Source organism: Perognathus longimembris, chromosome 1 (genome assembly GCF_023159225.1).
Source record: "Perognathus longimembris pacificus isolate PPM17 chromosome 1, ASM2315922v1, whole genome shotgun sequence".
Classification (NCBI taxonomy): Eukaryota; Metazoa; Chordata; class Mammalia; order Rodentia; family Heteromyidae; genus Perognathus; species Perognathus longimembris.
Window position 1 is genome coordinate 3,248,369 of NC_063161.1, and position 21,632 is coordinate 3,270,000.

At 52.6% G+C, this 21,632-nt stretch overlaps 1 protein-coding gene across 1 annotated transcript in view; it reads right to left on the minus strand.

Moving 5' to 3' along the window:
* Nucleotides 1–5,523: 5,523 nt before the first annotated feature.
* Atxn10 (ataxin 10) overlaps nt 5,524–21,632 on the minus strand; it is a 114,058-nt gene continuing 97,949 nt past the window's right edge. Inside the window, exons 11-12 of the mRNA XM_048353975.1 lie at nt 6,204–6,391; nt 5,524–5,787 (exon numbers count right to left, since the gene is read on the minus strand). Of these exons, the coding sequence (XP_048209932.1) occupies nt 5,785–5,787; nt 6,204–6,391 (191 nt within the window). The 3' untranslated portion in view covers nt 5,524–5,784. The remainder of the gene's footprint in view (nt 5,788–6,203; nt 6,392–21,632) is intronic.

Below are 21,632 nucleotides of genomic sequence, written 5' to 3' on the forward strand. Positions count from 1 at the left end.
AAGTGGACCCCGCTGGGGGCCCCATTTTTTCTCAGTATTTTGGTAGAATTGACTAATTTAAAGGAGTGATGTAATCAGAGCACCCCCACTATGGCTGGGTTGTATTTGAGAGTTGGTGGTGCAGCCTGGAATTCCCTGGGGAACTGAGGGGGGGTGGGTTGCAGACCCCAGGTCACCCATGAACGAACCAATCGAGGTGTCCGGAGTCGCGGCGCTTTCTTCTAAGGTGGGTGAGGCCTGTGGGAAGGGAGGGAACCCACCTCAGAGGAGGCATGCCACTGAGCCAGCGGGACGGGGACAGTGTGCACAGGTTGAGAAATTCAGGAGCTCCTCCCTATTCACAGACCCTAACGGAGTTGGGGGGGGGGGAGAGGGCGGGGCTGGGTGTCCAGGGTGAATGTGGCCAAAGTGGTTCATCTGCACACATGGAAACACAGCACTGAAACTGGGTGACATCCTGAGGGAAAAGGGGAGGAGCCAGGCCCCGGTGGCTCACGCCTGTCATTCTAGCTGCTCAGGAGGGCTGCGGAGACCTGAGGATTGCGGTTCAAAGCCAGTCCAGGCCAGCGTGCCCGTGAGACTTTTATCTCCAATTAACCACCAAGCTCAAGTGGTTCAGCTCTAGCCATGAGCAAAACGACAACCACAAAACACAGACATACCTCAGAATCACAGTCCCCGAGTTCAAACCCCATGACTGACACACAAAACCCCACGATTAGAAACTGCGAGGGTGCTGACGGCACAGGTCAGTGTGATGGGCCAGCTTGACCAGTGGCTCTGGCCGAGGGCCTCTGCCCAGCTCACCCAACCCCAAGCTCTGCTTCAGGGCCAACGGCCACAGCTTCTCGTCGGTTCCTAGTCGTCACCCCCCCATTCCCCCTCTGCAGGAGCCCGGCGGGTGGGTGCCTTTTGCAGGTATCTTCTAAGCGGCAGCGTATTCAAACGGAGAACTCAGAAGGTGGGGTGTCATCCGTGCCACCATTCCTGCTGGGTTAGGTTGTTCTTCCGTGGCCAGCTCCCCCAGTGAGACTGGAACCCCGGTGTTCCGCCCTCCGCGTAGCAGGCCGCGTCTCCGGCAGGCCCGGCTCTGCGCCCAGCTCCACAGGCGGGCAAACGAGGCACCTGGCCCCTCCCGGCTCCCCCCGAGGCCGGCTGGCAGTAGCAAACCATTAGCCGGCTCCCAGAGGTGTTTCTCTTGGCGAGAGCTGATCGGCACTGGCTCCGGGCCTGGCTGTGCTTCCAGCCCGCACCTCCCCGTGAGCCTCTCCAGGGCGCCTCCGCTCCCTTGCCACTCCGGGGGCCCGCCAGCATTCTTGCTGATCTGACCTGCAACAAGTACTGGGCATCTTGCACTTGCTTGCAAGAGCTGACCTCGCAAGACGCCAGGGGCCGGTGGCCTCACAGGGTGCCCACCCAAGACCAAGGTGTGGGCACGCCTCTCTCCCCCATCTGTGGCTGGCTGCCCTCCCCGCTCCTCGACCCTCAACCGCCCCTCCGTGCCCTGGGTCTTGGTCTCCACACTTCCTGGAAGGACGCCAGCTGGACGGGGTAAGGGGGCATCTAACAGCCCCATCTAAACCACCTGTAGACGCCCCAGTTGCCACATCCTGAGGTAGTAGGGGTCCAAATGCGTACCTGGAGGGGTGCAACCCAGCCCCCGCTCCTGTTTGGACGCCAGCTGAGGCTTGAATGAGCAGTCAGTACCGGACCGTCCCTCGAGGGTCAGGTGGCAGCCACATCCATCCACCCTCCTCCTGCCACCACACAGGACCCCCCACGCCAGGGACCTGCTCCTCGACACCTTGGGGTCCTCACGGGACCCGGTTGGGATGGTGCACGGGGTCTGTAAGCTTGAATGGAGCGCGGATCACGCGTGAGTTCCTATGGCTGTCTGGGCAGGTGTTTGTGAGGAGAGGCACATTGGAACGGGCAGAGTCCTGTGTCCCCGGGGGGGGGGAGGGGTGGCCTGTGGCTGTTTCCCTGCTTACATGGGGGCTCCCGCTGGGCCACCTGGAGCTCCAATAGCAGCTCTTCCCACCTTCAGCTCACACTGGCGCACAAGCTGCTTCGGGCCGGGGCTCCAGCTCACTCCTCACGGGCTCAGCCTCTGGAGCCGCAGGGACTGTGGAGGTTAATTAGGGATAAGATCCTCATGGACTTTCCTGCCTAGGCGGGCTTCAAACTGCAATCCTCAGATCCCTGAGAAGCTAGGGTCCCAGGCGTGAGCCGTCAGCGCCCGGCTTTCTTCAGGACTTACGATGCCATAAAACCTTCGGAGTGAGCAACCTTCTCCGAGTGCTTCTTTCCTCGCTGGAACTCGCTAGGGTTGCAGAGCCGCACTCCCCCCTCCCCCGCCCCCCTTCCCGGCGGTACTGCTCACGCTCTGCCGTTTCCTTCTGGGTTCCGGTCTGGAACTCGCTGCTGTACAGACTGCTCAGGCCACTGCAGCGAAGGTGACGGAGCGCCCGCTAACAAGCTTCCACGAGCTGCTCCCCTCAGCACTGCAAAGTGGCTTCTAATTTCCACTTCTTCCTTTGACCCAAGTTATTAAGATGCTTTAACTCCTGTAAGTATTCAACTGGCTAGTTATTTTTGATATTGATGTGTAGCTCAGTTTGACCATAGCCAGAAAACATGTGTATGACTTCAACCCTTTAAAATCTGATTTGGGACACAGAAAAAGGAACAATTTTGGTTAAGTGGAAATGGGGCTTGAACGTAGGGCCTGGTAACATGTTTTTTTTTTTACCCTCCCTCACCTTTAGGTATAAGCCATGAGTACATAAATCCTATAGATTCTGCCTCCAGCACACAGTGGCTCACACCCGTGCACAGTGGCCTGTCCCTGCTCTGCTCCCCCTCCTCTATGTACTTTCCACACGGGAGGCATCTCAAGGCGAGCTCCATCCTTTCACACCCCCCGCCCCCCCCAGAGGCTTCCACACCTGCAAAGTACTTCCTCTTCCATGGCCTTGAGACCCGCCCGGCCCTTCAGCCCTGCACTGCGACACAGGCCTGGCCAGAGCTCGTGGCACACAGCCACAGCCTCAGACACTCGGGAGACAGGGGAAGGAGGACAGAAGTTCAAGGCCAGCCAGGCACAAGGCCAAGACCTTACGAGGCCCTGAGCTCCAAACTCCAGTACTGACCAAAAAAAAAGAGAAATGTTTAAAGACTCACATACATTAGAGACGGTAAGCCAAACTCATATTGGGTTAAATAGTACACCGTGTTTTACCTAAAACTCCAAATCAGTGTACAAAAATGTACTAGAGGAAAAAAAAAGCCATCTCATATCATAGGGGGAAAAGAAGCCTGGGATTTGGCGAATGAAGACTTTGATTTTGCATGTACAGGCCAGCACCGCGGAGACGGTCAGAACCTTGGACAGCACCAGAGCCCTCGGTCCCCTTAAGTGAGTTACCAGGTCTCAAACAAAGCTAAGGATCTTTTTCAGCTTCTCCACATTTGAAATTTGTTTTAACTCTACTGTTTCACATGTAAACAGACTCCTTTCTGTGGAGAACTATGTGCGTGTATTTAGCTTTCTTCCCGCAAAGTCTGGCATTCTGGTTTTGTAAACAAGACCTCTAGGATAGGAGTTAAAGGAGAGTAAAAAGCACCTTTCCAAGTGACGTGCTTAGGGGTTGGGTTTCTGCACCCCAAGAGCCAGGAGGCACCCAGGCAGACCCCAAGAGCACAGCCCCAGGGCTGTGGAAACCCATGTTTCTCAAGTCTTGACCATTGTGAAACCAGCACAAAAGAGCCATTCTGCTGACACCAGGATTCATTTCCAAGCAGAAGCTTTTCTTGTGCGCCTTCCACAATGAGGCAGGCTAAAAAGGCTTTGCCAGTTTGCTCTTGGAAACAATACGCTCAACAAAACTCACGGAGACCATTCTGGCTCTTTACAAATTTTGCAAGGCTGGCCTGCTTTCTTCTCTTGTGAAGGACTGACTGAGGGGGCGACTTAATCCTCTGCAGCATGTAAAACACGGATCTCAGCGGCCGAGGCCCGCGGGGGGAGTACGGGGGGGGCACTGTTGTGCCCAAGCCCTCGACTCCCCGGGGAACCAGAAGGAGCCACAATGCAGTCATCGGCGTGTTTTCACTGCGCAGGCCCACGCTTCCTGGTAAGGACACACCACCACGCCCAGGCCCCTTCTCACAGGGCTCCCTTTCACTTACTAGTGTTTGTTATTACACGGCGCACAGTGACATGTTTGTGTGACTCCACTGGTGCACACATCCATTGAGGGGAAGAAAGAATGTCCATTGCAGACGCCTTCAAAGGAGAAAGGGACCCCCGCTGCTTCCCTTTGGACAGTGCTCTACGGAGAGAACAGAATTTTAACTCTTTGTGCCCCGGAAGGGAATGTCTTCTATGGGTACTTTAAATTTCACAATGGCTTCTCCTCAGACGGAACTTCCCAAGGACGCAGAGGGACAGGGGTGCAGGACCTGCTATTTCTTCAGCTGCAGAGCGCACCTCAGATGACACGCGGAAAAGCTGTGCTCCCAGCCCAACAGCTTACTTGGCGCTGCTTCGTGAAGCACTACAGGAGAGCTACAAAGAAACTCAGTGCACCGTATTTTGGAGCGATCGTTATTCTTTTTGTGGGGGTAGGCCAGTCCTGGGGCTTGAACTCAGGGCCTGGGCGCTGTCCTTGAGCTTTTGTGCTCAAGGCTAGCACTCTATCACTTGCGCCATACCCAACTTCCAGCATTTTGTTAAACTGACTGGAGATCAGTCTCATGGGCTGTGTTGCCTAAGCTGGCTTTGAACAGTAATCTTCAGATCTCAGCCTCTTGAGTTGCAAGGTTTTCAGGTGTGAGCCACTTAAGCCTGGCACAATCACTATTTTTGTAAAACATTTGGCTGAGGCTTTACTGGTTTTTGTTTTGGAAGGTTCAATTGTGTGAAATCTCTGGGCATTTTAGTCTAGAACATAGTTGTCCAAGAAGATAATGTGTGCTGAGCATCGTGGTGTTTGTTAATGATCCAAAGGCTGGAGTTGTAAGCCTATCCAGTCCAGCTCCATCTCTGACATAGTGTAGAGAGATGGCGTGGTCTAGAACTCCCTCCAGTGCTGTTCCACCCAAGAAGACACCATGTCCCTTCAATGCCTTGGCACCGCACCCGGAGCCCAAAGCAAACCCTTCCTTCTTCTGTTTTGAGGCAGGAAGGCACGTAAGAAAGACGCAGACCCAGGTCTGGAATGAGAAGAGTTAAGTGCCCCCCCCCCCGCCCGCCGTACCCTCTCACCCATTTCCAGTCCCTGCTGCATTCCGAAGCAGGGCTCAGTGACAACAAAGTGCCTGAGAGGGAGGCTCTTGAATTAATTACCTGGAAATGAGTCTTGTCAATGTTCCGGCAAGGAGAGGGGAAAAAAAGGATTGCGAGAATCATCAATCAAAGTGAAAAAGGGCTTTGCCGGTCTGCAGAGTTCAGAAATCCCACTAAGAGGGGACTCAAAGGAGGGGAGCACACAGAATCCAAGCCACAGTCCCTGTCTTTGCCAAATAGGGGCTATGCCCTCAGAGACATTTATTATTTGCTGCACAGTGAACACAATGATTACCACAGAAGAGCACATCTATCGCGGGCGGGGGAAGCAGGGACACCATCGCAGAGGAAGGGGAAACACGGGGACTTGTACCTACGACACTTGCGGTCCCGAATCTGGACTTCTACTTCAAACACTGCACGTTTGCATACTAGAACATGAAAAATCCACGAGCCAGATTGGGAGAATTCACGTGTCAGGATAGAGAGGCCACTCACTAAGGAGAAAACAGAAACAAAACCACAGATACGTATTACAAACAGGAATTCGTACGAATCATCAGATACAGGAAAAGCAAGCACAGAGCTCCCGCTGCGTTCGGGAACTGGAAGAACTGTGTGCACCATGCCCGTGTTCAGTTCTTTTAGTTGTGGAGCACATTAGCTACCTTATAAAAAGAACATGATTTCCCTCAGGAACTTATTTTTGTCCTCAGCATAGGTTTGAAGTTTTAACTTCCAAGCAAGCAGCAGCATAAATAAAGCCTGCACAAGAAGTTGTCTGCAACCCTATTCAGTGCTGTAACCATAGTAACTATGTCGCCATGGGGACACTGTCCTGTCTGGACCTTGTACCAAGGTCAAGGGTCCTTTGCAGGGCTGAAGAGGGGCGAGCTCCTGGGAGGACACTCACCGGAGGGGGTGCATCACTCGTGGACTTCAGAATCAGCTTCTCCCCCTGCTTTTCAACTTCAAACCCCATTTTCTTCAGCAGGGACGTGTCGGCCAGGCCCTGGTCCTCCATCTTGGCAATCAAATCCTGGTTCCGGCTGTTGTCTTCGGTGAGGTTTCGGATAGCATACACCACCCACTGCATCAGAACTGGAGCCGGGGTGAAGGAACTGACAACTTGCAGGCTATACATGGCAGAGAGGAGCAGCACCTAGCACTGGCAATCCGTGATCACCAACGATGCATTCTAGGAATACACACCAGAGTGGAAAATGCTCTGCAGGAGCTAAGCACGCGGACACAAGGCTCCTAGGAGGCTCACACAAGCCCCCCTCAGCGCTTCAGACAAAGCCTGCGCCGGCCCTGCTTCTGGAACCCTTGCTGCTTTCCCGCCCCCCCAGTGTCCCGCACACTGGACCCAACCACTGCAGGCAGCCTGCACAGTGGGCCAGGCCGGGCTGCAGCCCTGCATGGGGAACGGCAACGACTCAGTGCTGTCAGTCCCACGGACGGCAGCCGCGCTCCGGGGCCCTGGCTTCAGGGGCTGCGGTGGGGGTGGGGCAGGCCCGCACTGGGGTCTAGGGAAGGTGACGACTCAAGCTGCACTAAACACTTCCCCAAAGAGAGGCCTTCCTGCCATGACCAATAAACTCAAGTCATTTTCTTCAGGGTTCCGACGCTCCACTCAGCCATTCCAATACCAGAACTGGGCGCCTGGCCCCTCCCAAGGTGTCGGACCCCGTGGCCAGAGTCAGCCTCTGCTCATGCGCCACGGTGAGGACTGGCGCTGAGGTTCCGAGCTCCTCCCCCTCACCCAGGAAGCCAGAGGTGTCCCTGAGCTACTGGCTCCGCTTCTTAGTATTTGGGAAAGAGAACCAGACTGCTATGACTAGTTCAAGACTGGTCCACAGAAAAATAGCAAAAACTGAACTTGCTCACAACAGACCGTAAACACCCCAAGTTTGGCTGTATTGGGGACTGAACCATTTGAGCATTTTAGTCTGTCTTTCAGAGACAGAGACAGAGATCTAATTTTTGCCTAGGCTGGCCTTGAAGCAAGGTCCTTCCACCTCTGCCCCCACCCAAGCTGCTCTCCTTCGCGCGCTCCCACGCGCCCAGCCTGCCATGCCCAGGTAGCTCTGCTTCTGATCACAGCGAGGCCACACTGGCTGGGCTCTGCCAGCTCTCAGCACGGGTCTGGGCTTGGGGGGGGGGCGTGGGGCCTGGACACAGCCTGGCACGGAGAAGAGGCCCAACCAGCACTGCTGAGTGACCCGCCCGCTGGTCTTGGAGGGCTTCTTGCTGGAACCACTGTGGTTTCAGCGCCTGACTGGTTCTGGAAGGCGCAGCACAGGGGCGGTCCTCCCTGGGGGCCGGGCCGGCCTTGGCCGCGGCCTGATGGGGACCATCAGTCAGCCTTCTGTCTGTCATCACCCACAATAACACCTCCCTCCTTTACAAAGCTTTTCCTTCCTGGAGACTGACTCCACACAAACCCATGAAGTGCCGCGCTCTGAACCCCTCTACTTGGTGCCAGTATGAAGACAAAAACAATTCTAGGTGTCAGACACTTCCAACAGAGTACATTTCTGAAATGGCAAATTATGTGTGGCAACTACTTTCATGCCCAGGGCAACACGGTCATTACACAAATCCTTGTTCTCGCTTTGGAAGGGAAAATGGGGGACGCTAATTATGAAACCTGGCTGAGAGAAAGCAGTTGAGGGCTAACTCGGGGACGGGCTCGGCGATGGCAGGGCGGGCGGGCGGTCTCTGTGCGCCACGCTCCAGGGGCGGAGCGGTTTATCCTTTCTCAAACACCCTGGTTGTCCGTGTAAGGAACTGCAAGCAAACAGATTCCCACAGCTGCACGAGAGCTCCCGGAGCCAGAAGCCGCCAGGGGACTGTGCCAGCGGCGGCACCGCCATACAAAGGCAGGCCCGTCTCCGGAGGGAGTGCCGCCAGCCAGAGCCTCGTTCCCAGCGGCCTCCCCCCCTGCCCCCCGCGGCCTCGAGCCCCTCTCCTGCCAGGCCCGCTGCCACCGCGCTCCGCAACATGGTGGCCCACCCTCTTTGTCCTGCCCGGTAGGGCGTAGGCAGTGTGTGCAGCACGACTGGCCACTGAGCCCAGCCACGCAGCCCTGGCTTCAGAGCCCCGGCCGAGGCTGCAGCACCTGCTCCAGGCGCCCAGAGCCCTCCCTAGCTAAGCGGGCTCGCCGCGTGGCATGGCGCGGTGCCCATCTGCGGGCTCCTCACTGATGTGTGGGGACTGGGCCTTTCTCTACATCTCCACCCCCCAGTGCCCAGCTCAATCCCCGTCTGCCGGAACCCCGTAAATGAGTTCCCTGTTTCCACTCTGGCTCCCTACCTGCCTATCTTCTGTCCTAGCAGCGCGCGAGACACGGAAGGGACGTGGAAAGCAGGCACGCTGCCACGAGGGTGGTGCTCTGCCCCCCGCACGGGGCCAGGCGGCGGGGGGTGGGAGGTCAGGACGCCCCTGCGCGCGGTGCCCGGCCCTGCGCACAAACGCGGCGCTCCAGCCCCCTCTGGCCCACGCTGCACGTGGCGAGCTTTCTTAGGGTGTTCAGTGGAGATGCGTTAACACGACTTTGACCATCAGCTTGCTCACCAGGGGCTCAGTAGCTCACGTCCATTCCAAGCGTCTCAAGGCCACTCTGGGCACACCAGGGAGACTGCCGAGGCGCCCTCTTGAAGATGAGGTGCTGCTCACTGGCCAACACTCGTCACCCCAGGCAGACACTCCAAAACCAGCAAGCCTTGGTCCACATGGGATAGGCAGGCCACCCTAGCATCTCCCCAAATTGTATTCAAGCAGCAGTGGTGCCGGGGGAAGCGAGGCCAGGACCGCCACTGGGCCTCGGCCCCCGAGCACCGTGCGCTTGACAGCCATCCATGTGACGGGTGACAGCCACCTCTCTCCCTGAGGACCGAGCAGGGAGTTCCCCCAGGCACAGGAAGCACCTCCACTCCCCTGAGTGAGCACCAACCCACAGAGCAGACGCCGCTCACGGTCCTCTGGCTTGCTCTTATTTCAAACAGCGGGAAGATTTGGGCACCACTGTCCAGGGTTTAAGTAGAAAATTCAGTTTTTATAGTTGTCACACACACACGGTTTGCCTTTCCTGAGCGTTCAGGCCCTACTTCTTTTTACTCATTTGTGGTAAGGAATTTCCCGCCCCGGGTTCAGATCACCTTTCTGTCCCATGCACTCGGGAATTCTTGTGGTGTCAACGCACAGACCTCCTGTAGTCTAGGTTGGCCTCAAGCTTGTGAACCTCCTGCCTCAGCCTCCTATGTGTGAGGAGGATCTATGTTCACCTTTGAACCGGTATGTAAGACATAAAATCGGTACAGATTTGTGGGGCACCCACCATGTGGCTCGCTGCGCCATGTTGGATGAGGGTGAACATCTGTCTCGTCCTCTTCCTGGTCTCCACCCCACCCCCACCGCCACCTCCCCCGCCCCCTCCTCCGTGGGCACAACACAGGGGCTTCTCTCTCTACCCGCCTGTCGCTCCATACCTAGGCACCAAAGGGCAAAAGCAAAGAGCAAGAAAATGCGCCTTTCCACAACATGTGAGTTGAGAGGGGCAGCTCTGGACCGCGCAGCCCCCTTGGGGCCTGGTGCCGGGTGGTGGACGCGTATGGGCTCCTGGCTGGCTGACGGGAGGCTGGACGGCCAGTGCAGGCCTAGCACCCTCCCATGTCACAAGGGAGTTAAGCACGCCCCCAGCCATGTGCACAGCGCCCTCTTGTTCTCTCTGTAGAGAGACCGGGAGCAAGAAAGAGTGGGAGAGAAGATTAAACACCTTCAGACGTCTCTAATCCTCCCGACACTTGAGGAGTTGGGGTGTATGCTTAGCTCTGCTCTCCCAAGTTTCCATCGCTACCACAAACAGAAGTGGCCCTGCCCCGAAAGGCCGGCAAGCAGTGCGGGGGCAGACTCCCTCGGCCGCCGCTTCAGCAGGGCCCTCCGGTCTGCTCGCCGTGGCGGTGCCGAGCAGGGGAGGGGAGGGGCCGAGAACAGGGGGCCCCTGCACACGGTGTGGGTGAAGAGGCCCGTGAGCCTGTGGCCTTGTCGCTACCCGTTAGGTGACAGGGTAGGTGGTAGCAGGGCAGAAAAAAAACTTCACTGACCAACAAAAAAATGACCAGCATAGTTTTGTACTATCAAGTTGGGCATGGTGGCTCATGGAAGGCAGAAACAGAGGACGGTGGTTCAAGGGCAGCCCAAGCAGAAGGTAATGAGGCCTCTTTGCAATCAATAATGTGGGTATAGTGCTGTGCACCTGTCAGCCCTACAAGCAGAAGCAGGTCCAGGCTTGTCTGGACAAAACCGAGAGACTACCTGAAAAACCACCCAAGCAAAAGGGTCAGGGGCACGGCTAAAAGCACATGGCAGGACGCGCCCCTGGAAAGCATAAGCCTTCGATTCAAGCCCCAGTAAAGCTGAAGGGAAAAAGAAAAGTCCTGTCCAGTGAGCGAAAGTGTTAGCTGAGTCACCTGCTGGTGGCTCACACCGATAGTGTCACCTACTCAGGAGGGCGAGACTGGAGGATCATAGTTCAAAGCTAGTCCAAGAAGCAAAGTCCACGAGACTCCGTCTCCTATTAACAAAAAAACAAAAAAAAAAAAAAGCTGGACTGAAGTGGTACAGCACCAGCTGTGAGAGAAAAAAGAACTCCAGAGTTCAAGCCCTGGTCAGGATATGCACTTGTGCGTGCACACTAAACACCACCAAGTTGAGAGAGCTCCCCTGACCTCCGGCAACACACTCCCAATCATCAAAATCAGCAGCACTGACAACCCTGGAAAGCAAAGGCCCAGGGCACTGTCCTGCTGGCACCAAAAAGCAGGTTCTACACATGGCACAGCTTTCTCCCCTCCTTCCCTTCCTTCTGAACTCAAGGCCTCGCCCCAAGGCCCTCTCCCCTGAGCTCTGGCTATGTTGTGATCGGGCCTTGCTTTCTGTCTGGGCCAGTCTGGATCCCTTCTTTCCTCTCACTGGTGGCCATCACAGATGGGATCTTAGGCAGAGATACCACACACCACCACGTCTAGCTTCTTACTGGTTGACATGGGGGTCTCCGGAATATTTTGCCCAGGGTGGTCTTGAACTATTATTCTCCAGCTTTCAGCCTCCCGGGTAGCTAGTGAGTCATCATGCCCTGTCTCAGGTAGTTTTCCATGAGTTTGGATGGATGCAATAAGCTGAAACAACAATAGTAACTGGTGATGATGGCGATCATTTGAAGCCCAGATTCTGGGGTCCACAGGGACAGTGTTACGGGCGCAGCTGTGGGCTGAGCAGCCCACGGGGCAGCTTTCCAGCGCTGAAGCAGAGCAGAACAGAGCAGCGGGGAAGCAGGAGAGGAGCCCAGGATGCCACCGTGTCTCCCTCCGCCTTGAGCAGAGAAGCCACAACTATATATTATTGAAACAACACATACACGAGGGCTGGGCATGGTGACCCATGACTGTACTCCCAACTACTAGGGAGAAATGCAAGTTGGAGGCCAGCCCAGACAAATTTAGTGAGGACTCCCATCTCAAAAACAAAGAAAAAAGTATGCAAACCTAAGTCATACTACTTTCTTTTGGAGGGGCAGCAGGAGAGGAGAAAAGATGGTTGAACACAAAGGTGCAATGTCTGTGCCTCTGATCATATAAAATAATACTGATTGAAATAAAAAAAAGGTGAGGGGGTGAATAAGATCAAAGGGATGTTCTATGTACATATGAAAACTGCACATTGAAACTAAAACCAAACGGGAAAGGATATGCAAGAGCAACAGGGTTCGAAGAAGTTGGATGGAAGCACATTACGTATGGACATACAGAAATATCACAACGAAACCCAAAGTAGTATGTGAGATGACAAATAATTAAAAAACAAAAACACCAAGAGGGCTGTGGTAGCACAGCAAGTGTGCACAGCAAGTGTGAGACATGGCTTCACAAAATAGACAAAGAACCAGGGTGGGCCAGGTGCTGGAGGCTCACGCCTGCAATCCTGGCTACTCAGGAGGCTGAGAGCTGAGGGTCGCAGTGTGAAGCCATGCCGGGGCAAGAAAGTCCATGACAGTCACCTCCAATAAACCACTCGGGAGAGGCTGCAAATGGTGCTGCGGCTCAAGACTGGAGCACCAGCCTTGAGCACAGAGAGGCTCAGGGACGGCACCCGGTCCAGGTTCAAGCCCCAGGGGGCTCAGGGACTGGGGCCTGTGCAGAGGCGAGGTGGAGCAGCACCCAGCTCTCAGCAGGCCAAGGGCGGCTGGTGCTGCCGGACGGCACGCGCCATTTCCACTGTTCTCACTGCAGCGCCACTTCCGCTGTCACGTGCCGTCACCATCGCCAGCCCTCGGCTCTACATCTGGGTCAGCACGTGTGCAGGGTCCTCATTCCAGAACTCACCATGTAGAGCACAACTGCCCTGGCTACACAGGGCCGGGCCCATTGCAATGCCCAACACGAGTCACCATTTGGACTCCTTTCCGTCCCAAATTGCTGGTGTGCTAGTGTCTCATTTCCCTCGGCACCTTGTACCTCAAGTACTTCAGTGAACACCACGGGTGGCATGCCACGGTTTACAGGCTGTCGTGTGCCCGGAGCATGTGACAAACCAGAGTTCAAGCCACGTGTTCACACCCAGTAACTTATCAATGAATGGCTCCCTGCCAACACTAAAAGCAGGGCAAGGAAGTATGAACTGAAGGTCACGGTGTGAAAACTCCGGAAGAACGCTTACTCCTCACCTATACTGAGAGAGAGCAGAGTTCCACCTTTTTAGGCAGCCCGAAGCCCCGCCGGCCTCTGGCTGCTAGGGAGAGAAGGGGCCGTCCGGGAGGGGGTGCCAGGCCCAGTGGCCCAGGGCAGCTCGGCTGCACTGCTGAGGATGCTGCTCGCCTGCAATGCCAGAGGCTGCTCTGGGCACAACCCACACTGGCATTGAGACAGGAAGGCCACACTCGGTAGCTCTGGCATGCGCCGCTTGAGGCCGAGGTCGGAGGTCTCCCCCCTCTCACAGGCCTTCCTCCCACCCCCTAAGACCAGGCCCGGCCAGGCAGCACCTGGTGGGAGGGCAGAGGACCCTGCCGCCACCGTCCTCTGTCTGGACGTGGCTGGGATCTGTGCTCTGGGCATCTGTTCCAGATGCAGTGCCAAGGGAGACTAGAACTGCGGCAGGCTGGGCCAGCTGGAGGTGAGGCCACGTCCTCGCACCGTGCCAGACAGTGAGCACATGCCTGCCCACCCCAGACACCCCTGCGGCCGGCAGGGGCCGGGCACGCAGGTACCCCGGTTCGGCGCGTGGGGCACTGAGGCTCATGTGGAACATCCCATGTTCTGGAAGCACTTTAGCAACCACTTCAAAGCAGCACAGCGGGGCGGACGCTGCCTCCCTATCGCACTGCAGGTTTCAGGATCACAGACAACCAAGACCACTTCTAACTCAGCCCACACCAAAGGCAGCAGGCCACAAGTGCTTCCATTTGTTGTTGGGGCAGCACTCCAAAGGAGTCTGCGTGCCCTGGAGTGCTCAGTGCTGCCTGCCGCCTGCCAGGGGCCGCCCGATGCCCCTCACCCGCCGACTCCTGGAGCACGCGTGCTCCCCAGGTCAGGCCTCCGGCCCCCTCTGACCAGCTTCCACCCACGGCAGCACAGCACACTCCCAATGCGCTGGTGAGGCGGCTCCCCCAGCCTCTGTGTGACCTGGGCCGGACAATGTTCCTCAGTGCGTGCACGCCACGGTGATTCTGTGTATCCGCCAGGGACTTGGTGGATGCTGACAGATGCAGTGTCTGCACGAGTGATTCAGTGTATACCAACAGTGGGTCAGTGTATACCGAGAGTGGTTCAGTGTACACTGTTAGTAGTTCAGTGCATGCCCTGCCCGTAGTGATTTAGCAAATGACCATAGTGATTCAGAGTATGGAGATAGTGATTCAGCTCAATATGCTGATAATGAGTCAGTGCCTGCTCATAGTGATTCCGTGTATGCAGAGTGTTTCAATGTACATCCACGGTGATTCCGTGTATGCAGAGTGTTTCAATGTACATCCACAGTGATTCAGTGTATGCAGTGCTTCAATGTACATCCACAGTGATTCAGTGTATGCAGTGCTTCAATGTACATCCACAGTGATTCAGTGTATGCAGTGCTTCAATGTACATCCACAGTGATTCTGTGTATGCAGTGTTTCAATGTACATCCACAGTGATTCAGTGTATGAAGAGTGTTTCAATGTACATCCAAAGTGATTCAGTGTATGCAGTGCTTCAATGTACATCCACAGTGATTCAGTGTATGCAGAGTGTTTCAATGTACATCCACAGTGATTCAGTGTATGCAGTGCTTCAATGTACATCCACAGTGGTTCAGTGTATGCAGTGTTTCAATGTACATCCACAGTGGTTCAGTGTATGCAGTGCTTCAATGTACATCCACAGTGGTTCAGTGTATGCAGTGTTTCAATGTACATCCACAGTGATTCTGTGTATGCAGTGTTTCAATGTACATCCACAGTGATTCAGTGTATGCAGTGTTTCAATGTACATCCACAGTGATTCAGTGTATGCAGTGTTTCAATGTACATCCACAGTGATTCAGTGTATGCAGAGTGTTTCAATGTACATCCACAGTGATTCAGTGTATGCAGTGCTTCAATGTACATCCACAGTGATTCAGTGTATGCAGTGCTTCAATGTACATCCACAGTGATTCAGTGTATGCAGAGTGTTTCAATGTACATCCACAGTGATTCAGTGTATGCAGTGTTTCAATGTACATCCACAGTGATTCAGTGTATGCAGTGTTTCAATGTACATCCACAGTGATTCAGTGTACACTGCACCTTCATGTGTTTCAGGGACAGGATGGAAAGAACAACTGCCAACATTTCCAACCCCCGCGAAGCCCCTGGCTCAGCATGGTGTCTGAGCTTTGTTCCTGATGAGCAAGGAACTGGAGAATGAGTACAAGCTGGAGACACGGCTGGCAGGACCTGTGAGAGAGCAAGGCCCCTCCTCCACGTGAACAGGATGCTTCTAGAGCGCCTGGGATTCTTGCTGGAGAAACAGCCTCACCTCATCTCTGTTCCTAGCGCACTGCTCCTCTCAGGCCAAGCAAAGCTTGGTAAGAGAAATGCATTTACATGTCTCCCATATATGCCAAGTCCAGAACTGCAATTTTCACTGTTTTCCTACCCACAAGGCCACATGGCTTCTAAGCGTGTGCCTGGCCTCGAGGATGGAGAGGGCCCGCTGGAGGCCGGCCGGCCGGGGGGAGTGGGGTGGGTACAGGGCAGTCCTCCTGTGGTTCTGGCTGCAAGCTTTCAGCTTGGCTAGACACCAAGGGAAGACCAGCAGGATGCATGACCATTCCAACAGGTCTCCACCACCAAAGAGTCCACAGCACAAAAATCAACTTGCAAACACAACTGGAGCAACTTGCTGCCAAGTGTCTCTGTCAGTAGCTAACGAACAGTTCAGAATGAAGTGAAAATTTAGAATAGAAAAAGTAATCTCACTGACATTACAGGAGATTAGTGTTGGCCTAGCACTGATGATATTTTAAACTTAATAAAGGACGCCAAGGGTTAAAACCAGTTCTGAGTGCCAAAGGATGAAAGGATGAAGTGAAGATCCCAAATGTGGAAATTCTGGTGGGTTTCAGAGCAGACAGAGCAGAGACGTGGCAGGGAGCTCAAGGCATGTACCTGCTGGGTCAAGGCTCAAGGAGGTGAAACACAACAGACCAGGTTCAATCCCAGCTCTGCCATTTTACAAGTGGTGAGACGCCAGGCAACTTCTCTATCTGTGTCAAGAAGGCACAAGGGGACCCAGAGCAGGGGCTCCTGGAAGGACAAAGGATTGCACACCCCTTAGGATCTCACAACATGTCAAACAGTAGACTGGGGAGTGAGAGGTGAGGTTCCCACAAGGCCATTTGCCTTGACCGCCTCTACTACAAAACGGCCGAAGTGCACGCACAGGACAGTCATCAGTGTTAGAACGCTCTGCAGTCTCCCAATAACATCTGGGGAGGGCGGCCACCGAATCTCTCTCCAAAAGTAATACGTGGATGTAAAGGATCATCCTCACCATTTCTAAGTGCACAGCTTGGGCAGTTTGGGGTTATTCAGTTTGGGGAGCCACTGCTACCGGGTCCTTCACCATCTCCTTAACTCTATCACCTGTGAGACTGAACCAGCCATTCTCCACCCTGCCCTCACCCCGCCTGGGCAAACACCCTGCTACTCTCCTATGTGGGCTGACCCCCTTTGTGCCCTTTTGTGATTCGGTCAGCTTCATGGCAGCAGGGTTCCTCCATACCGTACATGTGGCAAAAGTGTTTACACTTTCCAGGCTATATAATAGTTCGTGGCATGTATATGCCGCGTGGTGCTTACCCGTTCATCTTCTGAAGGACCCCCAGCTGCTTCGTGTTAGGGAAGCGGTGACCACGACCCTGGGCCTCCCGCGTGCTCAGCTTGTTCACAGCAGGCACTCTACCAACTGAGCCACAGCTCCATGTCTGGCTTTTTGTTGGTGAATTACAGATGGGAGTCTCGTGACCATTTTTGCCAAGAGCTGGGTGCAAACCACAATCCTCAGATCAGCTTCCAGAGCAGCTAGGCTCACAGGCATGAGCCACTGGCAGCCTGTTTGCTTCCTGTATTTCGTCAGGAGTAACTGTAAAGGTTAAGAGGTGGCACCCCACCATAGACGTGTGCTGCCCAGGGACCAGGGACGGAGAGCACCTTTGCATGCACTTCACTGTACTGACTGGTCATTTACAGTCTTCAGAGAAATGCCTATCCAAGACCATTGTCCATCTGGAAATCAGCTCTCTGCTGTTGGTATTCAGAAGTTCATGATATACATTCTGGGTACTGATACCTTTTCACCTAAGTGACTTTCAAATACTTTCATGCATGTTTTATATAGTCCAATTTGTCTCTTTTTGTCTGGCTTTGGTGGCTGTCAAAATAATTTATTGATAAATCTAATAATGGAGTTTTTGCCATGTCTTTTTTTCTTCTGGTTTTTAATTTTACTAAGGCCTTTGAGTCTCCATTTGTGTGTGTGTGTGTGCCAGTACTGGGGCTTGAACTCAGGGTGTTATGCTCTCACTTTGCTCTATCACCAATGGCTGGCATTTTACCACCTAAGCTAGACCCCCAGCTCTGCTTTTTGCTATTTTGGAGCTCATGTCCCAAGGACTCTTCTGCCTGTACTACCTTAAAATCATGATCTTCCAGACCACAGCCTCCAGAGTAGCTGGGATTTGGCTTTATTGACCTCTTAAAACCAACTGAAACTGAATTTGTGCTAACATACAGTGTGCATGCTAGAAAACTTCTGGGAGCATTGGAGAACTATGTGTTATAACTGACCAGTGTGTTCTGTCTGCCAATGTAGTGGGCTCACTGAAGTTACCTTCATCTATGTACTTACTATCTTCTCCTGCAGTTGTATTCATGATGCAGAGGGAACCAAAATTGCCAACCATTCCCATAAAACTGTGCTTTTCCTCCTCAGCTGTATCTGTGTGAATGTTTATATTCCTTTATCTTCCTGCTGTACTCAACTGAGTCTGTTTAATCTGGTATAAAAACACCTATGTTCTCTTAGTTACTACTTGCATTAATATCTTTTTGTATCTATCATTTCCAACATATTTGTATGTAAAGCACTTAAATGAGTTGCTTACAGACATATACAACTAGGTCATATATTTATCATTGTGTTAATCTCTCTCTTCTTTGTGGAAAGTTTGAACCCATTATATTTAGAACAAGTACTAGTGAGGATGAACTTACTTATGTAATTAATCACTATGCTTTCTATATAACTTTTCAATGTAACTATTTTTTCCATACCTGTTGTGTTTAGTTCTCTTTTGTGTAGTGAGAAATCTACCCTTATTTTTATTTCCTTCCATGTATACTCTTCTTACCATGGGGACAACATCTGACATTCTAAGGTCACACAGCACAATTTGAATGTACAACAGTTTAGCTCCAGTACTTTATAGGTAAGTGACAGAGCATTTCTCTCTGCTTTCAATACTTCAGAAACTTGGTTATAATGTGCCTAGGTTTAAGTCTCTCACCTGAGCAGTAGCTCAGTGATAAATCTACCTTTTCACCAAACCTAGGACACTTCCACCATTCTTCCCTCTCTCTGTAGTGTGGGTGTTGGTCTCATGGCCACTGTTTCAAAACTCTGCCCACATGGCCATCATTTTTCTTCTTCAAAATCAACACTCTCCACTGCCCTGCTTTCCGGTTTTCCAAGGCTTTGCTCCATGCTATCAAATCTGCCTTGGAGCCCTAATGAAGCTCTCTCAGGTTATCTCTTCATTTTCTATGTCTGCACTGATATTTCCTTTTGTTCACACATTATTTTCTTGCTGTTGTTTACAACTTGCTTTTCATTCTGAGTATATTGAAGACGAGTCTTGAAGTCTCAGTACAATAGCCCTTCCAGCAGACCCACTTCAAAAATAATTTGGGGGGATTTTTATTTTCCTTGGAGTGGCCATGTCTTCCTGTTTTATGTATGCCTTCTCCCTGGCTGCTTTCAAGTTCCCCTTTCAGAAGCTTGGTTAGGATGTCTATGTGTAAGCCTCTCATCTGAGCTGCAACCTGGTGGACATACTTACTTCTTTTTCACCAAACCTGAGGTCTCAGTCATTCTTACTTGACTGTTGAAAACTGGACATTTGAACTTCCTACCACACAAACTGTTACTTTAGTTTTAGATTGTTGTAGGCTGTCTGTTGCAAGAGCAGTCTGAGGTGTCAGCGGAAGATCTTTGCATTTCTTTTCTGAGCCTGTCGTTCCCTGGAGATATATATAGTAGGTATGGTTTTCAAAACCCAAAGTCTTTAATGTGCAGCTCTCAAATGGGAAAAGGAGAAAGAACCAAAGGGCACTGCCCAGTTAAACCCGTCCCTGCAGCCAGGAAGGCACTTGCAGCAAGCAGGGAGTATAGAAGCCAAGGCCTTAGTTCTTCACATGCATGAGCTAAAGTCAACAGAGCACGAAGCCCAGACACTGGGAGGACATTTGGGTCCTTTTATCTCCTCAAGCTTTCTCCCAGCAAGCTGTACGATGCAGGCTGCTATAGAAACACACACCCAGCTGTAGGCCACAGACAGACTATATATGCTGAAACGAACCAAAATGGAACACACCTTCCCTAAGCCTTTCCTGGAGTGCAGAGCTCTAGTGAGTGCAGACTACTGAAGTTCAAAAGTGGAGGGGAGGAGGGGAGTCTGGCAAGAAGGGATACCTGAGTACTTGCTCTCTATCTGCAAACTGGATAGATATTGTGGCGCCACTTTTCTGCGTACATATGATATTTCAAAATAAACTCACATAGGTGTCGTTGCTGTTTTTGTATGCGAGGGCAGTGACTGGACAGGGAGGGGGATTCCCTACAGCAGTGTACTGTCAAGCAGACCGCACAGCCGTGCTGCACCAGGCCTGTCTTCCCAATAGGATGATGGCTCCACCGTGTGACTGGCCAACGTCACCAGCTGCTCGGTGCTTGACTGCCTGGTCCTTTTCTGTGTCAGAAACCCACCAGGAGGTCATTTTCTTCTTGAAAACGCTCTTCTGCTACATCCTACATCTGCTCACAGCAAGCACCATTGTCATCTCTCTCAAAAATAAGCAATGTTTTAACTTCTTATAGGCTTTGCTATCTGTCACCGGAAGTGCAGCTCTCTTTGGATAGGATACGACAAGTCTATCATTCTGTGACCTACCAGAAGCCATTTTCCAAAAACGAAGGCAAGGTTCTCTCGTAAAGGCAGGCAAACCCTGCAAGTGGGGCTGGCCCTGCCCCAACAGCGTGGCTGCTCTCTGTGTGGCTCCCTGTTTCTGACCCCCGGGGCTCCTCCACAGCTCTCAGCTGTGCTCAGCTGGCCCTGAGGAAAAGGTCTGTCCAGTCCCACACTGGTGCTCCTGGCAGCTCTCAGAACCCAACTGCCCCTGCTGGGTAGCAGCAGGCCAATTTCTAGAGACACCCTGGCTGCAGTGAGGAGACTGGCAGAGGGGTGGGCTCCCCTCCCCCGAGCCCATAGCTCTGTCCTGCACATGCTGTCCAGTGACCTACTTCCCAACATCCGAGACCGGGCTTGGGGGTTGCACCTTCCTGAACCAAAGGCACAAAGAGGGCCTGCGCAGTAAGTCCCAGAGGAGAGTGGAACATTCCCCAATAGATTACTGTATCTTTATTTAATGTCTTGGTTCCTGGTACAGAAGGTGATACTTCCTGCTCATAGTGGTCTTGAAATGAAATAGTGAAGGAGCTACTCTACTATTTAACAGTTCTAAATGGCTGTGGTGCACCAATGTTTTGAAGAGAGTCCTTGGTTGCTGCTGAATTTGACTCGGGTCATTTTAGGCTGAAGTCCCAACAGTTATTCAGTTACCTGGCACATGTTTATGCCAAACTTCAGCTATTCAATCTCTCAAGTGTCTTACAAAATGCATATTGTGTGTGCAATGGTATTTAAGTAAGACAATGTAAAATGGTAACTAATTTCCTAAATATATATCTAAAAGCCACCACTCTTTTAAATAAAGGAAGCCAATGGAAAAAGAAAACGAGCAAAAAATTAACCTTGCAAAAATAGTTACACCTTCATAGTAACAGTGATGCCTGTCAGGCCCAGAGCAGGCCCAGAGGAGCTCCTGACACACTGGCAGCGCCCTTCCAAGCCAGCAGCTCTGCAGCTCCTGGAGAAGAGCGGTGATCACAACACTGCCGCTCGAATGTGCTCCCTGCAACCAAGACAGGGAGCCACCTGGGGACAGCACGAGTGGGTTTCCTGTGAGCAACCGGCACTGCACCGGGGGCACTGCATGGAAGCCGCCACGCAAGCCACATCTGAGCTGCTAGCTTCACTCTAGTCTCACACATCAGAGAGCAACTTCTGAAGACACAAGGTTAAGAAGTACACAACTCTCTTCTACTGCACTATGTTATTCATGCACAGATAAACCAGGAGGTGAGCAAGATATAAATATAGTTACTGAATAAACCACTTTGCTTCTAAAAAAGTATGCTTAAACTTCCAACTGCTAGGTGATGTCACTTAGGCTAAGGTTCCTAGAAGTCCAGCTGCACAGTTTTTAGTAGTGGAAGCAAGCTGGGATATAGCATATCAAGGACAGCACCAATCATGGTGCTCAGATAAAACAGTGGCTTCTGTATGTAAGTTTAGACCCCAAGTGTTAGGTAGTTTGTTTCAAACCAGTTATACATGACAACCCTTAAAACCTAAGTGACCATGGAAATATAAACTTAAGGAGACATGGTGTCATCTTAAAGCCAGACAGGAAGTAAAGAAAATT